Source organism: Notolepis coatsorum, assembly GCF_963971535.1.
Source record: "Notolepis coatsorum genome assembly, chromosome: 2".
Classification (NCBI taxonomy): Eukaryota; Metazoa; Chordata; class Actinopteri; order Aulopiformes; family Paralepididae; genus Notolepis; species Notolepis coatsorum.
Genome location: NC_140166.1, coordinates 202880728 through 202899619, shown reverse-complemented (window position 1 = coordinate 202899619; position 18892 = coordinate 202880728). Strand labels below are relative to the sequence as shown.

The window sequence follows — 18892 nt, the reverse complement described above, 5'->3', positions numbered from 1 at the left end:
ATATGACCATCTACGACCAAGCCTGTCGGATCATCAATTATCAACCAGTCAGCATCCTCTCTAAAAATGGAACTCCCAGAATGCATAAAGCCGTGTTTGTTTCTGTTTATCATTGGCCTTAGCCCGTGGAGGGCTCTGGTCAGAGGACTGTATTCTTCTCGTGTGCTCCAGCAAATAAACCATCGATTGAATTTGCGCCCCGGGCCTATTGGGCGCAATATAAATAAATGTATCATATCATATCATCATATCAATTTCACCCTTGACTCCTGATTCAATTCCTACTCAGCCGCCTCATAATCACCAAAAGATCTCAGCGTATATTTAAAAATCTATCATGTGTGTGTGTTCCTGTGTGTGTGCCACCCCATCGCATGTGTGTGTCACTGCATGCCGAATAAAGACTTCTTCAAAGTCCAGTTATTATTATTACAATACGATAGAAGAGCTATGAACTGCATTGCAGTTCGTTCATCAATCCACATCCTTTCAGGTCGTGATTTGGCTTGTTTCGTTTGTATACTGACACTCTCATTATTCAAGCTGTCTTTATGAGTCTTAAAGTCCCTGCCTTGTTGGGTCAGCAATGCATGATGAACAGGCTGCCGGCTGTAATTAGTCAGCAGGTTCAAGGTGGATTTACGGCTTTCATTTGCTTAGGTTTGGACAGTCAAATTGGAATAATGTCTTCAGGATGCAAACGTTCAGATACGGATCTCTGTATGCAAATACTGTAGGTAGCAATCAGCAAATATTGCATACAGTGCATACAGGTGTTTTAGCTAGTGAGTATTTGAGGTACACTGTACTGTACTCTGTACACTGTTTACATTTAATTAATTGTATCCTCATTGTCCTCATTGACACAGTAGATGGCCAATCACAGGCCAGCACAACACCCTGGCATGCAGCCTGATGATGTGGAATCATTTCACCAGATTATGCATAGAGGCGGAGTCTTTGATTAAGGGTAGAGTTTACTGACAGATTGACATGTTGCAACATGGAGACATTTTGTAGAAGGGAGAGCTAACAGACTATGAGTTATAGATATGATATGCAGACTATGAGAAGGCTATGTGGACAGCAGGCTGTGTGTGTGTGTGTGTGTGTGTGTGTGTGTGTGTGTGTGTGTGTGTGTGTGTGTGTGTGTGTGTGTGTGTGTGTGTGTGTGTGTGTGTGTGTGTGTGTGTGTGTGTGTGTGTGTGTGTGTGTGTGTGTGTGAGAGAGAGAGAGAGAGAGAGAGAGAGAGAGAGAGAGAGAGAGAGAGAGAGAGAGAGAGAGAGAGAGAGAGAGAGAGAGAGAGAGAGAGAGAGGGGGGGGGGAAGAGATTGAGAGAGAAAGTGTGGTGGCTGAGAGGAGGATGAGGAAAAAGCTAGAAGCCATCCTGGAGAACCCCTCCCACCCACTCTATGAGGAGCTAGCCAGAATGAAGAGCACGTTCAGCGAAAGACTCATCCCCCTCGACACACCACAAATCGCCTGGGCTCGGACGACCGGCTCTCAAGTCAAGTCAAGTCAAGTCAAGAGTTTTATTTGTCACGGCATACGAGTATACAATGAAATGCGGGTGGTCTTGCCCGCAACGATGTGCAATACAGTGGGTACAACATATAATAGAATCCAGTACAAAAAAATTGTGCAATAACAGGTAACAGGTAACATGGTGTGACATCAAAATTGGTATCTGTACATAGTTATTTACAGAGCATATAGGACATGCTAGGTAGCTTTGGTAGTGCAATACACTGTTACTGTTGCTAATACTGATTTAAAGTGGCTTTTCCTTTTGGCAATAAGTGTGAGTGTGTGCGCATGAGTGTGTGCCCGCTCATGTTGAAGTGTTAAAGTGGCTGCTAGTGTGTGAGCGTGCACAGCGTGCGTGTCGTGTGTGTGCTCATGTGTGCTTATGTGTGGATAGTTCAGTGTTCTGTGGTACTCAATGTTCATTGTTCAGGACTCTGATGGCCTGGGGGAAGAAGCTAAGCCTAAGCCTCTCTGTCCTAGTAGCTGGGGTTCGCAGGCGTCTGCCTGACCTCAGCAGCTGAAACAGGCTCTGCTGCCAGAACTATCGCTGTCAGAACTCGGGACATGATAACTCATATCCACGTGCACTCATTGTACTTTTTGTATTTTGTACTTTTATATTGTATTTGTATTTATATTTTATATTGTATCTATAGTGTATATAGATACTGGACTGTATAGGACTGTGAAGCTCTGTATCCCCTCCCCCCATGTATCCCCCCCCCATGCTGCTTTGACTCTTGAATTTCCCCAAGGGGATTAATAAAGGATCATCTTATCTTATCATCTTATGTGTGTGTCTGTGTGTTATGGTTATGTAAAATATGGGAAGGTTATGTTGATGTAAGTGTGTGTGTGTGTGTGTGTGTGTGTGTGTGTGTGTGTGTGTGTGTGTGTGTGTGTGTGTGTGTGTGTGTGTGTGTGTGTGTGTGTGTGTGTGTGTGTGTGTGTGTGTGTGTGTGTGTGTGTGTGTGTGTGTGTATGTGTGTGTGACAGAAAGAGAGGCAGAGAGTGTTGGAGAGAGATACGAGTGAAGGCTATGTATCATGTGTGTGTTAGAAAGAGAGAAAGAGAGAGAGAGATGAGTGAAGGCTATGTAGTATCATGTGTGGGTATTAGAAAGAGAGACAGAGAGAGACAGATAGGGAAATATATATGAGTGAAGGCTATGTATCATGTATGTGTTAGACGGTGAGAGAGAGGGAGAGAGAGAGAGAGAGAGAGAGAGAGAGAGAGAGAGAGAGAGAGAGAGAGAGAGAGAGAGAGAGAGAGAGAGAGATGAGTGAAGGCTATGTATCATGCATGTGTTAGATAGAGAGACAGAGAGAGACAGATAGGGAGATATATGAGTGAAGGCTATGTATCATGTATGTGTGTTAGAAAGAGAGAGAGATGAGTGGAGGCTGTGTATCATGTGTGTGCTAGACAGAGAGAGAGAGAGAGAGAGAGAGAGAGAGAGAGAGAGAGAGAGAGAGAGAGAGAGAGAGAGAGAGAGAGAGAGAGAGAGATGAGATGAGTGAAGGCTATGTATCATGCGTGTGTTAGATAGAGAGACAGAGAGCAGTGTGTTGGTAAATCTCCCTGTCACAGCCACAGCATATATTACCGACCAATATGTTTGGGGGGCATTACATATCCATCTCCTCAGGACAAAGATTCCAACATCACCCACAGCAATCCGTCTGATGGCACCATTCTCTGGTACTCAAATCACTGCGCCGCACCATCTGTGCACTCGCTGGATGACAACGTGTGACCCACGTTTACCCCGTCCTAAATGGTAATATGGTAAATGGACCTTCAGATTGCCAGACGACAGCCCTACTCTCCTGAGCCCCTGCCGCCCCCTACCCATCCTATTAGGAGAAGGGGCTCCATATCCGAAGAGAGGGTGCACCACTATAAGATAAGATAAGATATTCCTTTATTGATCCCCTATGTGGGTCTTTTCAGAGATTTACCTCCTCCATTCATTTCGCAACCAAGCCCATCAACTTTGCCTTGTCATACATACAGTACAAAGTGTTTATTAAAAGCATGAGCGACGTAAAGCAAAAGCATACGTCAACCAAGTTGATTAATTCAGTTCGTGGCGTGTCTCCACTCCTCAGCGAGGGCCCCCGGAGGAACAATTATACCGTTTAGACTCGAGGACGGGGACATCCATCTCCGTTCGCTGAATGGTCTGTGGAGCAACGATAGGAAAAGTAGTCTGAAGACATCTTTCAAACCTGTCTTGACGCTCAGCTAAAAAGTTAACTATAGGACTCTTGTGTCTATTGTAATTTAGCGCTCTGCAGATTATAGGGACCTTAGAAACATATCGTCACTCGTCTGAGTATAGCCCTTAATGTAGAGCACTTCTATTGCCCCACCAAGATAGAAGACTTATATATGAGAATATATATAATATTGCCTTTCCATCGAGGTGAATCGCCACTGTTCAGCAATAATGTGTATTTTTTTTGCATTTTCATGGCAACATTTCACATATAGAAACACTTTGTGGTAATTGACAATGCTTTACATCTGTCCTCTGCATTTCCTGTCATTGGACAAGGACACTATAAAAGAAGGAAAGGTCATCACGTCATTGTGTAGCACGTGAACGCACATTGGTGCCAAGTGTGGAAACTTCAATTTCGACTGACATTGAGTTTAATGGGATCAGCCATCTCCTCGTTTATGATCCATCATTTAAACAGGTTATTACCTCGGATGTCAGAATCATCGCAAATTGTTGCAATGTCAACTAGCAAATGTTTTATATATTGGTTGATAAATATTTCCTCAGATAGCTGGTATATTTTGAATATTAATACAGGCTTCAATAGAACTGGCACCAGAGTCTGACACCATGCAGAGCATAGATCACTGATATTCTGACGTGATGACCCTCCCTTCTTTTATAGTTCCCTTGCCATTGCAGAAAGACCCTTTTGTTAAATCAAACATTTAGGAAGATCTTGGAACTCTAAACTGGCTGCTTTAATTTGTTGTTTTCGGTGTAGGCCAATTGAAAAACCTGAGAATGTGACCCCATTTACCCTCAAGCTAAATTAACATATAAGGAAATCTGTGGCTATTTACCAGCTTAACACATCCTTGTTTGAACACTCATGAATAGCTATTTACTTATATATTAATACCAATTTAACAAATATCTATATCATAAGTTATGATGAAGATGGTCTTCACTCACACACAAATATACATCCTCGGTCTATGGAGCTGGACATAAATGAATGATGGAATAATAAAAGGATTAAAACCCTTACCTAAGGATTAAAATTCGTCTGGTGCAAGTCCTTATTCAGCAATAAAATGATCCAATGATGTGCAGAGCCAAGAAAGAGGCAGTCAATTTATAAAATGTGCTAGTAATTGAATTACCTTGAATTGAGTCTCTCCTTCCCAAACTCAAAACCTACAGTGCTAAAACTCAAACGTGTGGTGTCACCAAGTACTCCAGACTTTATACTTGATGACATCACAAGTTTGAGTCTTACTTCTCTTGTTTCTGGCTTTGGGAGAGAGTAGCTCATGTTCACAAATATTGATTGAACTTTCCTAGGCCATGGGAATAACATATTGGAATTCTTAATGTGGGTGTTGTTCTCTTCTCCCACTGCCACGCTGTTTTCCTATCTCTACTCAATGGCGCCAGCGTTATTGACCATTTTCGCGATGTTTCCGGACACATTGTGTGTTCTGTATTATAGCTATGGAGACAATAGTTTGGCTCATTTGACAGGCATTGTTTATAGTCCAACACTGAATAACCAGTTCATTTCTACATACTTTAGTTTGTGCGCTATTCCATGCTAAACATCGCCCCTTTCCAAAATAATCCAGTATTTTTTTTCTAGATTGCGAGATATGACGTGTTATGTGCATTATGCCCAAATCGTTCAGGTTGCTCGCCTGAAACTCCAAATATTTCCAAATCAAAGGTATATACTATATATATATGTTTCTTCACAAAATCATCAATGGGGGGGGGGGGGGGTCGTTTTACCTCGAAACTGTGATCGGTACAAAAACATGTTTTAGGTTAAATACCAGCAGGTTACCTAAAATAGACCTTACCTTAGTCAGAAGGTGCTCCAAAATGAATAAATCCCAGTCGTCCCATCGTGATCGCAATTACTCGTGTATTGGGCATGGCTATCATACGGGAAACAATAGGTTTGAGGCAGTGGTGCCCAACCAGTCGATCGCGATCGACAGGTAGATCGCGGGCGGATTTCAAGTAGATCTTGATGAATAAAATTTGATTATTAAAAAAAAAAAAAAAAAAAAAAAAATTTTTTTTTTTTTTTTTTTGCTAAATCAACTCTTCCTCTCCTTGTTAACTACAACAAGCAATGCTGTTTGTTATTTAAGATGAGGTCGGACTCGGCACTGACAGATTTGTGTTCATTATGCTGCTTTTATAAAGCCTCAAATGACTGCTTACAATATACAATTTTGGCTGGTAGCTCTCGGGCTAGGTGGTAAATAAAAAAGTAGATCTTGGTTCAAAAAAGGTTGGCCACCCCTGGTTTGAGGCATCAAATCTCCGACCGATTGCGATGTCCTGATTCACTTCCTGATTCACTTCACACTGAGGGGGAAGCAGCCGGAGGTACCTCAGTACTGAAAGACAACTGATATCCCCAGTTCAAGAGGTCTGCGATACTGCCACCTGGTGGGATTCGATCGCCATTGCAATTTTTACGTAGGCAGCGGTGCCAGGGAGACACAGGGGATCAAAGGAAACAAATCAAAGGATCTAAAAACGAGAAAACTCGTTTTTGGCGCTGAGGGGTTGGTGACGAAACACGAGAATACTCGTTTTGGCGGCCAATGAGTTAAGACTGTTTCTTAGCAATTCGCCTGTACTTCAATTGGTAAAACAAGACTTTAGATAGACATGTATTATTTTAAAGACTACAAAATGGATCTGCGTGGGCATGTGTGAAAAGTGAGCACCTACATTAAAGGGAGCACCTATCACACACCAGACCATCCCGGTCGAGGGTTCTCTCTTACCACCTAAACTGCACGGACTACAATGTATAATGTATGACGTATATCATGCCAGTTAGGGTACTGCACCTGTGTATACTGTTTACTTTATTTACTCATAGTATATATTCAGATTCTAAGTGTTTTATTGGCCATATTTATTGTAACATATAACATAAATGATAGGCCATACAGACCCTCATCTGCACTGTTTACTTGCTCATATTCTTATATTCAGAATTAATGCTGCTGCTTATTTTTATCTGTACTACAATTTTATTGGCTATATTTATGACTTCTACTATTACCCTGCCCATACCTGTACCCTGTAACTCAAAAACCTTGGTGTGATATTTGACCAGCAAATGCACTTTGATCACCACATTAGGTCTCTCACACGTACTTGTTTTTTCCATCTGCGAAATATTGCTAAACTTCGATCTTATGCTTTTGTTTCATCCCGCCTGGACTATTGTAACTCCCTGTTCACTTGCCTCGATGCGTCCACTTTGGGCCGGCTACAAATGGTCCAGAATTCAGCCGCAAGGCTGCTGACTAGGTCCAGAAAGTCTTGCCACATCACTCCCATCTTAGTTTCCCTTCACTGGCTCCCCATCAAATTTAGAATTCACTTTAAGGTTCTGGTCATCACCTACAGAGCACTCCATAGTCAGGCACCTGCCTACATCTGCAACCTACTGCGTCCTTACATCACGAGTAGATCGCTCAGGTCGTCTGACCAGGGCTTGCTGGCTGTCCCCCGGTCTAGATTAAAGACAAACGGTGACCGAGCTTTCGAAACCGTGGCCCCCAGGCTATGGAATGCTCTGCCCTTGGACCTAAGATCTGTGGCCTTGGTAAACACCTTTAAAAAGCAGCTCCCCCATGCTGCTATGACGCCCGAATTTCCCCAAGGGGATCAATAAAGGAATATCTTATCTTATCTTAACATATCTTATCGTAATATACAGTATACTATATATATATTGTGACGAGCCTGGTGGTGTTCAGGCTCGGCACAGTTCAAACCAAACAAATTCAACTGTCCACACAAGCACAATTTCAACTAATAAAATATATTTATTGAATAGAAGCTAAAATTGTCCGATGGGCAATTAGAGTAGTCGGATAACAGTCCAGGGTCAAAACACGTATCAGGCTCTCGTACAAAAAGGGAATGTTCAATACTCAGGGTTTGTCTTCCGGTCCAGGGTCAGTTTCACAGCCAGTCTAGGGTCCAGTACCACGAACACCTTCTCACTTTCTCCTCTCCTTATAACTACCTCTCACCTCACAAACTCTGTATCTCACTCTCTCTCTGCACTCTGCTACTTCCTCACCTCCACTCAACATTACTCTGTCTTACCTAGGGTTTTATGTTATGTGTGTCTGGTGTGTGTGTGTGTGTGTGTGTGTGTGATGTGGGTGATCACGTGGTGCACAGGTGTGTTCTATCAGTCCTAATCAGCTCCCTAATTGACTCTCCTCTGCCCGTGGCAGTAGTATCTCCCTTCCTCCACGTAGCCATGGAACGGGGGATGATATCTGCCACAATATATATATATATATATATATAAATCTGCATTGTTTATTTAATTGAAGTATTAGTGTTGTATCCTGGCTGACACATAGGGCCATCCTTCAATTCTTTGTCGGCAAATTTGCCAATAAGCCAGACAATAAGCCTTCATTCTGCAAAACACTGGTGAAGCACAGAACAACGTGCTCAGGTAGATAACATCTGCATGCTGCTGCGGTAAGATAGACGACGGGCTGCAGTGCAGATACAATTCCAGTCCACAATATGTAATGGACCAATATTCTGTTGTTGAATTAGCTGCCTAACCATACTATAGCTGCCCAAGGGGTGGTAGTACTATGCAGCCAGTAACCTATTTTAGTACAGACCTAGTCGTTTCCAAAATAAATAAATACATACATAGATAAATAAATAAATCAAAAAACAATATTGTCATATTTTAATTGTATTTAATAGAATGTCCAATAGTACACACAGACATAAGCCATAAGGCCATAACATAGCATGGAAATTAATCAAAAGTGCCTGGCATGTCTATTTCATATCTACACAAGTAAAGTAAGAGAGCAAATGACATCAAGTGCCTAAAGGACACTTTGATGCTGGGTAGGTGTACCCTTCTCCTCACTTCATCAACACGTTACATAAGCCTCCCCACAGCAAGATATCAGGCAAGACAACAGTACATCGACATGACCTACAGGCAGAAGACGTGAGGCTGCATAATTTACAGCATTCCGCACCTCGTGTACAGGGTAAATGACACATGGGAGGACACATGACGGAACGAGATACACGTGTGAACACACCGTGTCTCAGAGGAGGAACAGGTCACTCGTAGTGCTGCGTGGCATTCCTGTTCAGAAGCAAAGAGACAAAAGAATGATGACGTCTCCCGATAAGCGTGTGGAATTGATCTACATTCACGGGTGGAGCGCTGGTCGGCTGGTGGACATCCCAATATGCAAGCTGAACTTTGCTCATGTCTATTGCATGTGGCTATGACTGTGATTTACTCTGTGTCCATGTGTGGAAAATGTTTTATTGTTAAACAACTCCGACAGTGTGATTATAGTTTTTCCTACTAAACGTTATTGAATTAGGTCATAATTGCAATAAAAACCACAATAGAAATAGAGACCATATTATTTTTTTTCTTTTCTTAGCGCAAAATATTGTTTGCTAAATAAATCCATTATGCCAAATCACAAATCCAAAACGTCTCACCACAAGCTACGTTTTCTTTCTTATCTCTCCTGAGATCCTTGAAGTATTTCTGTCAGGTGATTGGTGAACTCACGAGGTATAACAGTAGATCAGCTCCATCCATGCATGAGTGACCTTGAAGGAGCAACATGGAGCCAGATGGCAGGATTCTCTGGGCCTCATAAATAAGCCATATTCACAAACAAATTATGTAATTGTGCTATCTCTGTGTCTTGAAGACTGGAGCAGGACTCACTGGCAGGTAATTTCTGGGCCAAATGGCTCTGCCCCTTGTACTGTACCCATGTGTGAATCAACATTGACAGGCCTGATAATCAAAAGCTTGGATAATATTCAACATCAAAGTAACACTTCTTGTCTGTAAACGGTTTAAATATTACATTTACAAAGAATCGACTACCGACCATGTGGTTTGAATGATTCATTAAAAAGTATACTTTTGTCAAGTGTAACCAAATCTTGCAGCACGATATGAGTGAAAACAAATTAAACACAAACACAGATGTAGCTGAGTATAGCCAAAGGTTAGCCGATAAATGCTGTTGACTGCATCTCGGTCAGGAATGAGGCGATTTCATAACACCATCTCTCTGCTTCTGTGATGCTGGTGCTATTCTACATTCATATTTTATGAGTGCAAATTGTGTACTCCAAACGCGTATTTTCCAATGACGTGAACGCAGGCCATTATTGAATCCATTAAGGAGAGTTTAAATGGACAGTGCTCCATCTAAAAGCGGGGATTACTTTCTCACTGTGGACTGTGTGGAGCAACACGGCTGCTGGTATTAACCTCTTCGGTGTCTTGAGGATGTGAGAGCGTGAGGCCTTGGACGAGTCAACAACAACACACATGGCAAATTAGTGAGCATTAGAGGATGTTCCTTCACATAATCACTTGTTCTCTTGTGCAGGGCGGGAGGCCTCAAAGTCTGCTGGAGAAGAACTTTAGCTAATTACGTGACTTGAGTTCTATTGGATTCTAATTATGTTCATCTCCCAAACAATCACACCCTGTGACAAATTGTGAGTGAAAATAATCACACCGTTATGCATGAAAGTAACCCTGGATCTAGTCCTTGATTACAAGTTAATTGCACATTAACTGTCGCATAATGCAAACATATGCTTGGAATGAATGCAACAACACAAATACGGCTAATCAGCCATCATTAGATTGAACACCTATCACATACAAATGAAAGAAAATGAGTCCTTGTGAAAGAATAAATTAATAATTTTATATTAAACACCTATTTACAAGCAAGGTACATCATGTAGATCTGATTTGCTTATTCATACAATAGCAAGCGATGCGTTCAGGAACAACAGGAAACTGAGCAAACCTCCCCTGAACTGAAGAGACTAATGCAGCACAGCTACCACAACAATAACAACTGAATATTTTTTTATTTCTCGTCTCTCACCTGTCAAGACTAAACCTTTGAGCTGGTTACTGAGGTGATCTAGCTAGACAGTTGTTGGGGAAAAAAATTATAATAAACATTCCACATCTGTACTATCACTGCTGGCGGGTAGACAGCAATCGCTGACATGGAAACAATCGAAATAATAAACACAATCTCCACATGGCGGTCTTAACGAGCTTGTGAGTATTCTCACATTTGAATGGCATGATAAGGCTGTTGTTAGCTGAGGCAGTAATAAACAGATGGGGAAGGGAGGGGGATTGTTGACTTACTACAGTACTCTGTGAACCGTGATCTGTCAAAGAGAAAAACTACTAATTTGACAATAGCTCATTCTTCAGGCGAAGAACCATATAAGTCTGTCTTAGGTTCTCAGACGAACCGTGTTTTAAAATCTAATTATCTAAAGATGGTAAGTTGGAGTGTACATTCATGAGGCTAAACACTGTGGGTGTGATGTATCACATTCAAATGTCAAGTGATTTGGACTGACTTCACAACCGCAAATATACGTGCGAGCCATTCCGACGGGTTCCAAATGTACTTATATGGTTCTTCATCTGAGGGGTACAACTGGTACTCAGGAGAAGTCAAACGTCCTCACAACACAGCGTGGTGACTTCGCGCTAAGAACCTCAGAGAAACGGCACTGTACATGTCGAAGGCAGCGTCAGCAGAAGCTGCGGTGATCAGTCAGCAATTACTGTAGGACAGTAGAACTGAGAACGTATCAAAGCACCAGAGACAGAAGTAGCTGATGACCAGGGTGATATTAGCTGGCACAAGTGCATAATCTCATTTCCCACTCCCGTTGGCTTTCATGTGAGTCGGCTTCAATCCCATTATGAGAAGTATTCTATTAAGTAAAGCCTCACTTAGCTACATATTCACCAGGGCTTAGCTCATGATTTTTCATTTTCAAGAGGGAGAATGGTATAGCAAGATAGAATTTTCACATTTCATTGGGGACAGGTCAGTACTTAATACATAACACAATTACAAGAGCTCACGTCCACATCATCTCCGGCATTCACCACAGAAACAACAAATGTGTTACATTTACAATGTTTACCACGAATATAAATAAATAACTCTCACAATCATTACGTATAGCACGCCGTCATTGGCTTCAGTTTTGGGTTTGCGTTTCAACTTCATCCCTTTTTATTTCCTTTTTTTTTCTTTTTTTTTAATTCTTTTTTACAAAAAGGTTACAATTCAAATGAGATACGTAAAAGCAAATGAAAACTGGTCACAAGCGATATACAGGCTCATCCTTAATTGAAGTACATTCACAAAAAAAGTCACACAATCAAGCTGTCCATTGAATTTGTCCATGGTTTTTTCATGCAGCAGATGATTCATTTTGGCACAAGCAGCTACAGACGTTAGCAGGCACTGAGAATGAACAGAGCGTGTGTGTGATGCACCCCTTTCTTTTACATGAGAGAGTTAAGAGCTTCCTTGTCCACAAGGAGAGTCCTGGTCCACAAGGTTCAACAAAACCGCCATTGACAAGATCTTTGAGACCAGCGGCTTGTTTCGGTACAGATCTTCTGGCACCTACTCTATTCTTCATGCCATATTTGGTCGGGTCTGAGCGACTGTGTACTAAATCCCCCCGGAGTAGATAGACTCCGACAGCCTGAGACCCGGGACGGCGAGGCCATGCGTCCACATGCAGGTTAGGTGACTTTAAATGGAATGTGTTGAAGCAGAAAAGCAAAGATAAGTGCCCATGGAGACATCGCCTGTTCACAGTGCGATGCGATGAAGACTGTTCATTGCGGGATATTCTTCTGTGGGCGACACAGGAATAAGAAGATCCAATTCCTAATCTCCCAGAAGGTATCCATCTTCATATCCACCGAATCCTTCTGCTCTAAAAGATGAAAAAAAAGGACATCTTGCTACTCCGCCTCCTGCTTCGGGGGGCTGTTGTTGTCGGCGGGACTCGGTTTGTTGAGGGCGTCCAGGGCCGCCGGGGCCTCCTTCTGGTCCTCCACGGAGCAGTTGGCCACGGCGTTGGCCACCATGCAGAACTTGCGGAGGAGGATCTCCCGAAGCAGCAGATAGACCCAGGGGTCCAGGATCTGGTTGAGGGAGGCCAGGCGGATTGCGGTCAGGAAGAAGTTACAGTCCAGCTGGTGGTCCTGGCTGAGGGCAGAGGAGGAGGAGGAGGCCGCCGCGAAGGCCGACTTGCAGTGATGGGAGGAGGTCTGGGTGGAGACCATGCGCAGCATCAGCACCTGGCAGAGGAGCGGAGACAAGGGCAACTGTCAAAAGGGAGGGTTACAATTCTTCTCTTCAAACTATTTAATTTTTTTTTTTTTAAATAAAACAAACCTTCTTACTGTCTTTTACTATTATGTACCTTACTACTATGCTATTATACTTATACTACTACCTATTACTTTACTACTTCTTTATTATACTTTAAGCTGTGGGTATCAAACAGGAAAGACCGTCAGGTTTTAAACAGTTTAAACAGTCATTCAGAACTGCACTATTGCATTATTTTACTCTGTCTATTCTATTTTCCTAACTATTTTATTGCACTGCACTATTGAACTATTTTGCTGCTCTTTTATTACTGTCTATTTTTTTATTGTCTATATTATGTGTGATGATCAAACCGTAAACAAAGAGGCCTATTGGGATATTAAATCCTAATACGAAGAACTGTGATTTGGTGTTCTATGTCTTACCTTGACTTTGTCTATTTTGATGCTCATTTTATGCCTGTCTTTTTTTGCTGCAATTATTGTATGAAAGGTGCTATACAAATAAAGTTTATTATTATTAAGTGTATTACCTATCATGCTAATATTATGTCTATACTACTATGCACTCAGAATGTAACACTCAAGTTCAACAGCGAACAATGTCACTGAGCATTAGCTGCCAGAGATGTACCCCTGCTGCTGACTTGTTGTTCACAATTTGTAAGTCGCTTTGGATAAAAGTGTCAGCTAAATTACTAAATGTAAATGAGAGTTGTGGAAAGAAAGATCAACAAAGTCGTGGTGCTATTCAGTGACGTGTGTATTTCAATGTTCTAAGATTGTTCTAAGATTTTCTTTTTCTCAGGAAGGGAAGACTGCACATCTATTGCCCGAGAGGTTTTGCTTTGACAGCATTTCCTTGGCATTTAAAATGTGCCTGACATAGAGTCAGCTTGGCGAAGAATATCACATGAATATCTTCACACACACCACCACCATAATCTCCACACTCTCAACACAAAGGTCCTCACACACACACCACCACCAGAATATCTCCACACTCTCAACACAAAGGTCCTCACACACACCACCACCAGAATATCTCCACACTCTCAACACAAAGGTCCTCACACACCACCACCACCAGAATATCTCCACACTCTCAACACAAAGGTCCTCACACTCACACACACCACCAGAATATCTCCACACTCTCAACACAAAGGTCCTCACACTCACACCACCAGAATATCTCCACACTCTCAACACAAAGGTCCTCACACTCACACCACCACCACCAGAATATCTCCACACTCTCAACATGAAGATCCTCACACACACACACACCACCACCACCAGAATATCTCCACACTCTTAACACAAAGGTCCTCACACACACCACCAGAATATCTCCACACTCTCAACACAAAGGTCCTCACACACACCACCACCACCGTCACCATATATCTCCACACTCTCAACATGAAGGTCCTCACACACACCACCACCACCACAATATCTCCACACTCTCAACATGAAGGTCCTCACACACACCACCACCATCACCATATATCTCCACACTCTCAACATGAAGGTCCTCACACACACCACCACCACCACAATATCTCCACACTCTCAACATGAAGGTCCTCACACACCACCATAGTTCTGTGGCTTCTATTAATATCCCTGTGGGACTCTAATACATGTGATGGACAGTGCATGATCTCATCGCACACTGAGCAGACCCCCAAACAGGTCTTGGCTAAGTGGATTCTCCCTAATGAGGAATGGCTTCAGAATATCAAAGGAAGCACACAGGACTGCAAGAGACTATTCATATGCAGTATTGTGTATGATATAGATAGATAGATAGATAGATAGATAGATAGATAGATAGATAGATAGATAGATAGATAGATAGATAGATAGATAGATAGATAGATAGATAGATAGATAGATAGATAGATAGATAGATAGATAGATAGATAGATAGAAGGATGTATAGTTAGATAGATATATAGCTAGATAGATAGAAGGATGTATAGATAGATAGATAGATAGATAGATAGATAGATAGATAGATAGATAGATAGATAGATAGATAGATAGATAGATAGATAGATAGATAGATAGATAGATAGATAGATAGATAGATAGATAGATAGATGGATATATACATAGTTAGATAGACAGATAGATAGATAAATAGATAGATAGATCGATCGGTCAATATAGGGTGGATAGATACATAGTTATATATATATAGCTAGAAGGATGTATAGATAGATATACTTTTTTTTTTTATCTTAATCATATTATGGTTGTACTAGCAATAATAATTATGCTCTTGCTGCCTCTTGCTCTAAAAGCCACCAACAGCTCAAGAAATGAGGCATCTCTGAGAGGGACATATAGATCTGTGACAGGGGGCTACTGCATGTGACATAGTAGAGCTGACAATAAAACATGTTTAGACTGGTCGTGGAATGTGAATTATAGCATTATAAAAATCATATTCAGCAGAGGGCTGTCACTGCTATTTAGGTACCATCATAGGTCAAATGTGAGCAACCTTATAACATACTTTATACCTGATAGCCTCGGCCTGTGTAATGTAATTTAATCTCTGTAAGTGCAGACTCTGTAATAGGAGAAGTGTGGGTATAAAACATACCAACAGAGGAGACCAGCATATGAGCAGGACGCACATGATTCCTAACAGCTGAACGACCGTCTCCGTGGTCAAACGCTCCCACTGCTTTGAGGTCTGGGACGATTGGCCAGATTTAGTTTTGCAACGGATGATTAACGCCCGGATAGTCACCACGTTGCAAGAGAAAGTGACAAGCAGGGCGAAAATCCCGAGCAGGGCGAAAGTGATGGCAAAGAACATGTTGCCCGACACTTCTCTGTCCCCCGTGCTGATAAAGCACCAGGTGCCGGGCCACTGGAGCGTGTACTTCCCCACACCTGCGACGGGTAGGAGGGCGAAGAGCAGCACCAGACACCAGATGACGGCCAGGGTCTGCTTGGTCACACTGGTTGTCATGTGGTTGGAATACCAGTGGGGGCTGGTGATCGCCAAAGCCCTCTCGATGGCCATGGCGCTGGCCAGGAACAGAGAACACAGGCCAAACGTGGTCATGACCACTCCGAAAAAAGCGCACAATCTGCCCGATGGGTCAATGCGCTCCCACTTCAGACCGGCCCGGTACACCGAGATCACAACCGGACTCGTCAGAAGCTGCCCGAACAGGTCCGTCAGTGCCAGCGATCCGATGCAAAGCAAGAACGACCTTTTCCGTCTATTCTCCTTCTTTCTGTAAGATATATACACCAGAATAAGAGCTAGAGAGTTGCCCACCATGCCGGTGAGCATCATAGTAATCGGGAAACCGACTGATACGGATCCACAGCTGCTGCTTTTGGTGATATTGCTCTCGCGCAACGGTTTGGAGACGTTGGAGCCCAACATGTCTCCAACGGAGATCTTCCACGTGTCGAGAGGCTCACAGAGTTCCGAAGTCATCCTCTCGGCGAGGATAAGCATATATACACAGCAGGTGTCCAGCAGGAGAGCCCGGCATCCTCCAGCGGTCCGAGATGCCTGGATCAACTGGAGTGAAGAGTGCGTAAAGGCGCGTCAGACCGCTTCAGCGCTGGAGGAGGAGGGACCACCTGCTGCGAGGGGAGAAAACAACATAAAAGCAACACTAACAGGCTTAAATATTGCAACACTATAGAGCATTATTTAACACTACAGCATATTTGTATCTATTTATTACAAAAGGATTTACACTACATCCATCCTACCTCATTTTTGCATTTAAAAAAGAGTTAGCATTTTGTACTTCTTTTTTTGTACTTTAGTTTGTATATATTGTATAGTGTGGCTTTATTCTTTTTACTTGTTACTGTAGGAAGCACAACCCCAGGGGGCTCATACAGAAGTTATGTAACATAACCAAGCATTTCACTGTAATGTACATTGAATATAATAATAATATGATGAATTGAAAATGGAGGACCCTGATGGAAACAAGACGAAAGTCTTTCTCAGGTCTGCATCCTCTTAACAATTGTATGTATTGAGCTGTACTGTACTGTACCCATTCTGCAATCTGTTAATAAACTTTTCATTCAATCAATCAATCAATCAATACATGATGTAGCCTGCTGCCTACCTTATATGTGACAAATAAAACAAAACTTGAACAACACACGACTACGGGTCTTTTATTTTATTTTTGCGCAGACGAAGTCATTTCTCCACTTAGGACACCTACCCTATGCGTGCGTAAACACCCACGTGAACGGGCACAACAAGCACGTGCGCACACTGCAAGAGATTATCATCACGAGAATGTGATCATATCTCAGTCAGGGAGTTAAAACAGGTTACATTCTGTCACTAGTGAGGATGGAATGAAACTATACCATCAATGCCCAGACCCGCTTAGGAACAACATTGCTCCACCAAGCTTTTATTTCATTGTTGTGTTCCTATGGTCCAGAAGAGCTCGAGAGTTAATTTGTGAACTATACCGCTTTCAAATAAAGGTTATTTGACCCATGCAAAATCAATAGCCTAACTAATAACTATACACTGGTCTGCCAACCCTTAACAATTGTGTGTATTGAGCCGTACTGTATTGTACCCATTCTGCAATCTGTTTAATAAAGTTTTCATCCATTCATTTACACTTCAATACACTTAAACGGGCACTTCAGCAAACAACTATTTATTTCGCACATATCTCACACATCCAAACATTAGTTATGCACACATTCATTTAGTTATCGAGAGTAAATGAGTTTGAATATGGCCACCGGGGACATTGACTCCCTGTGTTGTTAATTACAGCTTCATGGAATTATTTAGATGAAAAATAGCAATAGGGACTGCTACCTTATCATTTCATTGAGCTGTAATTAACACAACGCAAGGATTCAATGTCACCGATGACATCACGGGTCGCCATATTCTAACTCAAACAAAATGAATGTGTGCAAAGTTAATGTTTTCGGATGTGTGAGATTATGCAATACATCCCCACCTAATTTTTAAAAGTTTGTATATTAAATATCAAATCTTTGGTGAGACTTTAAACAAAAAATGTGAGTGTCTGTGTCAGTGGATAGTGCCATTATGCTACTTGGGAATGATTCCAGTGAAACCTGAACTGGACTCTTCAAAGTGGAACAAGTGCGACACCACCTGCTGGCGGAACGCGAGGTACAACTGTGCAGGTGGTGTTGCACTTGTTCCACTTTGAAGACTCCAGCCACTCCACCTGCATGGCAGAGAGCAGCGACTGTGTGCATCTGCGGCCTTATTGTATGAATGGTCAAATAAAAAGGCAAATGGTGGATTTATATATCCCTTATATCCAAAGCGCTTTACAATTTTGTTCCTCACATTTTCCCCATTCATTCACAGCGACGGCGGAGGCAACCATGCAATGAAAATCGTGTTTTTCAATCTAATTGCATTTAGATATGTTGATCATGTACAATTGCCGAACATGTTAGAACTGTTGTGGAAATTGTGACTAAAGGCCATTTCAGATATCTAATCTGCTTCCCTGAAGATATTGCACAATTTACTAAGATTACCCTGGTTGGCCCATCAATCGGTATATAAAGGGTATTAACTAGCTAGTACACAAATAAGTCATGTAAATAGTTAGCAACTATTTGAGTTAATTTTAGTTGTTCAAAAACATCCACAGCAACTGTGAATATGTATGTATCACCTGCTAGAACAGTAAACCAATGCTAATCCCCCATAGCAACCAACCACACTGGTCCCATTAATTATTTTGTAAGCTTCAGGTATCGATACTAAGCTTTTTCTGACTTCATTACCATTGTACTGGTTCTTTAAGTGTTTTCCCCCAAAAAAGTATTGATGCTTTTTCACATCCCTG

At 42.0% G+C, this 18892-nt stretch overlaps 1 protein-coding gene across 2 annotated transcripts; it reads right to left on the bottom strand.

The window, feature by feature from the left end:
* Positions 1–10508: 10508 nt before the first annotated feature.
* On the bottom strand, positions 10509–17223 carry ptger3 (prostaglandin E receptor 3 (subtype EP3)). Of its 2 annotated transcripts, none has more exons than XM_084307854.1 (3): positions 17147–17223; positions 15637–16640; positions 10509–12983 (listed from the first exon to the last, which is right to left on the bottom strand). In XM_084307854.1, the coding sequence occupies exons 2-3, from the start codon at positions 16510–16512 to the stop codon at positions 12645–12647; spliced, it is 1215 nt and encodes a 404-aa protein (XP_084163980.1). In that variant the 5' UTR covers positions 16513–16640; positions 17147–17223; the 3' UTR covers positions 10509–12644. The 2 variants fall into 2 exon arrangements, with proteins under 2 accessions (XP_084163980.1, XP_084163979.1); XM_084307853.1 differs by having other exon boundaries at positions 15637–16643; positions 17147–17182.
* Between the last annotated feature and the right edge of the window lie 1669 nt (positions 17224–18892).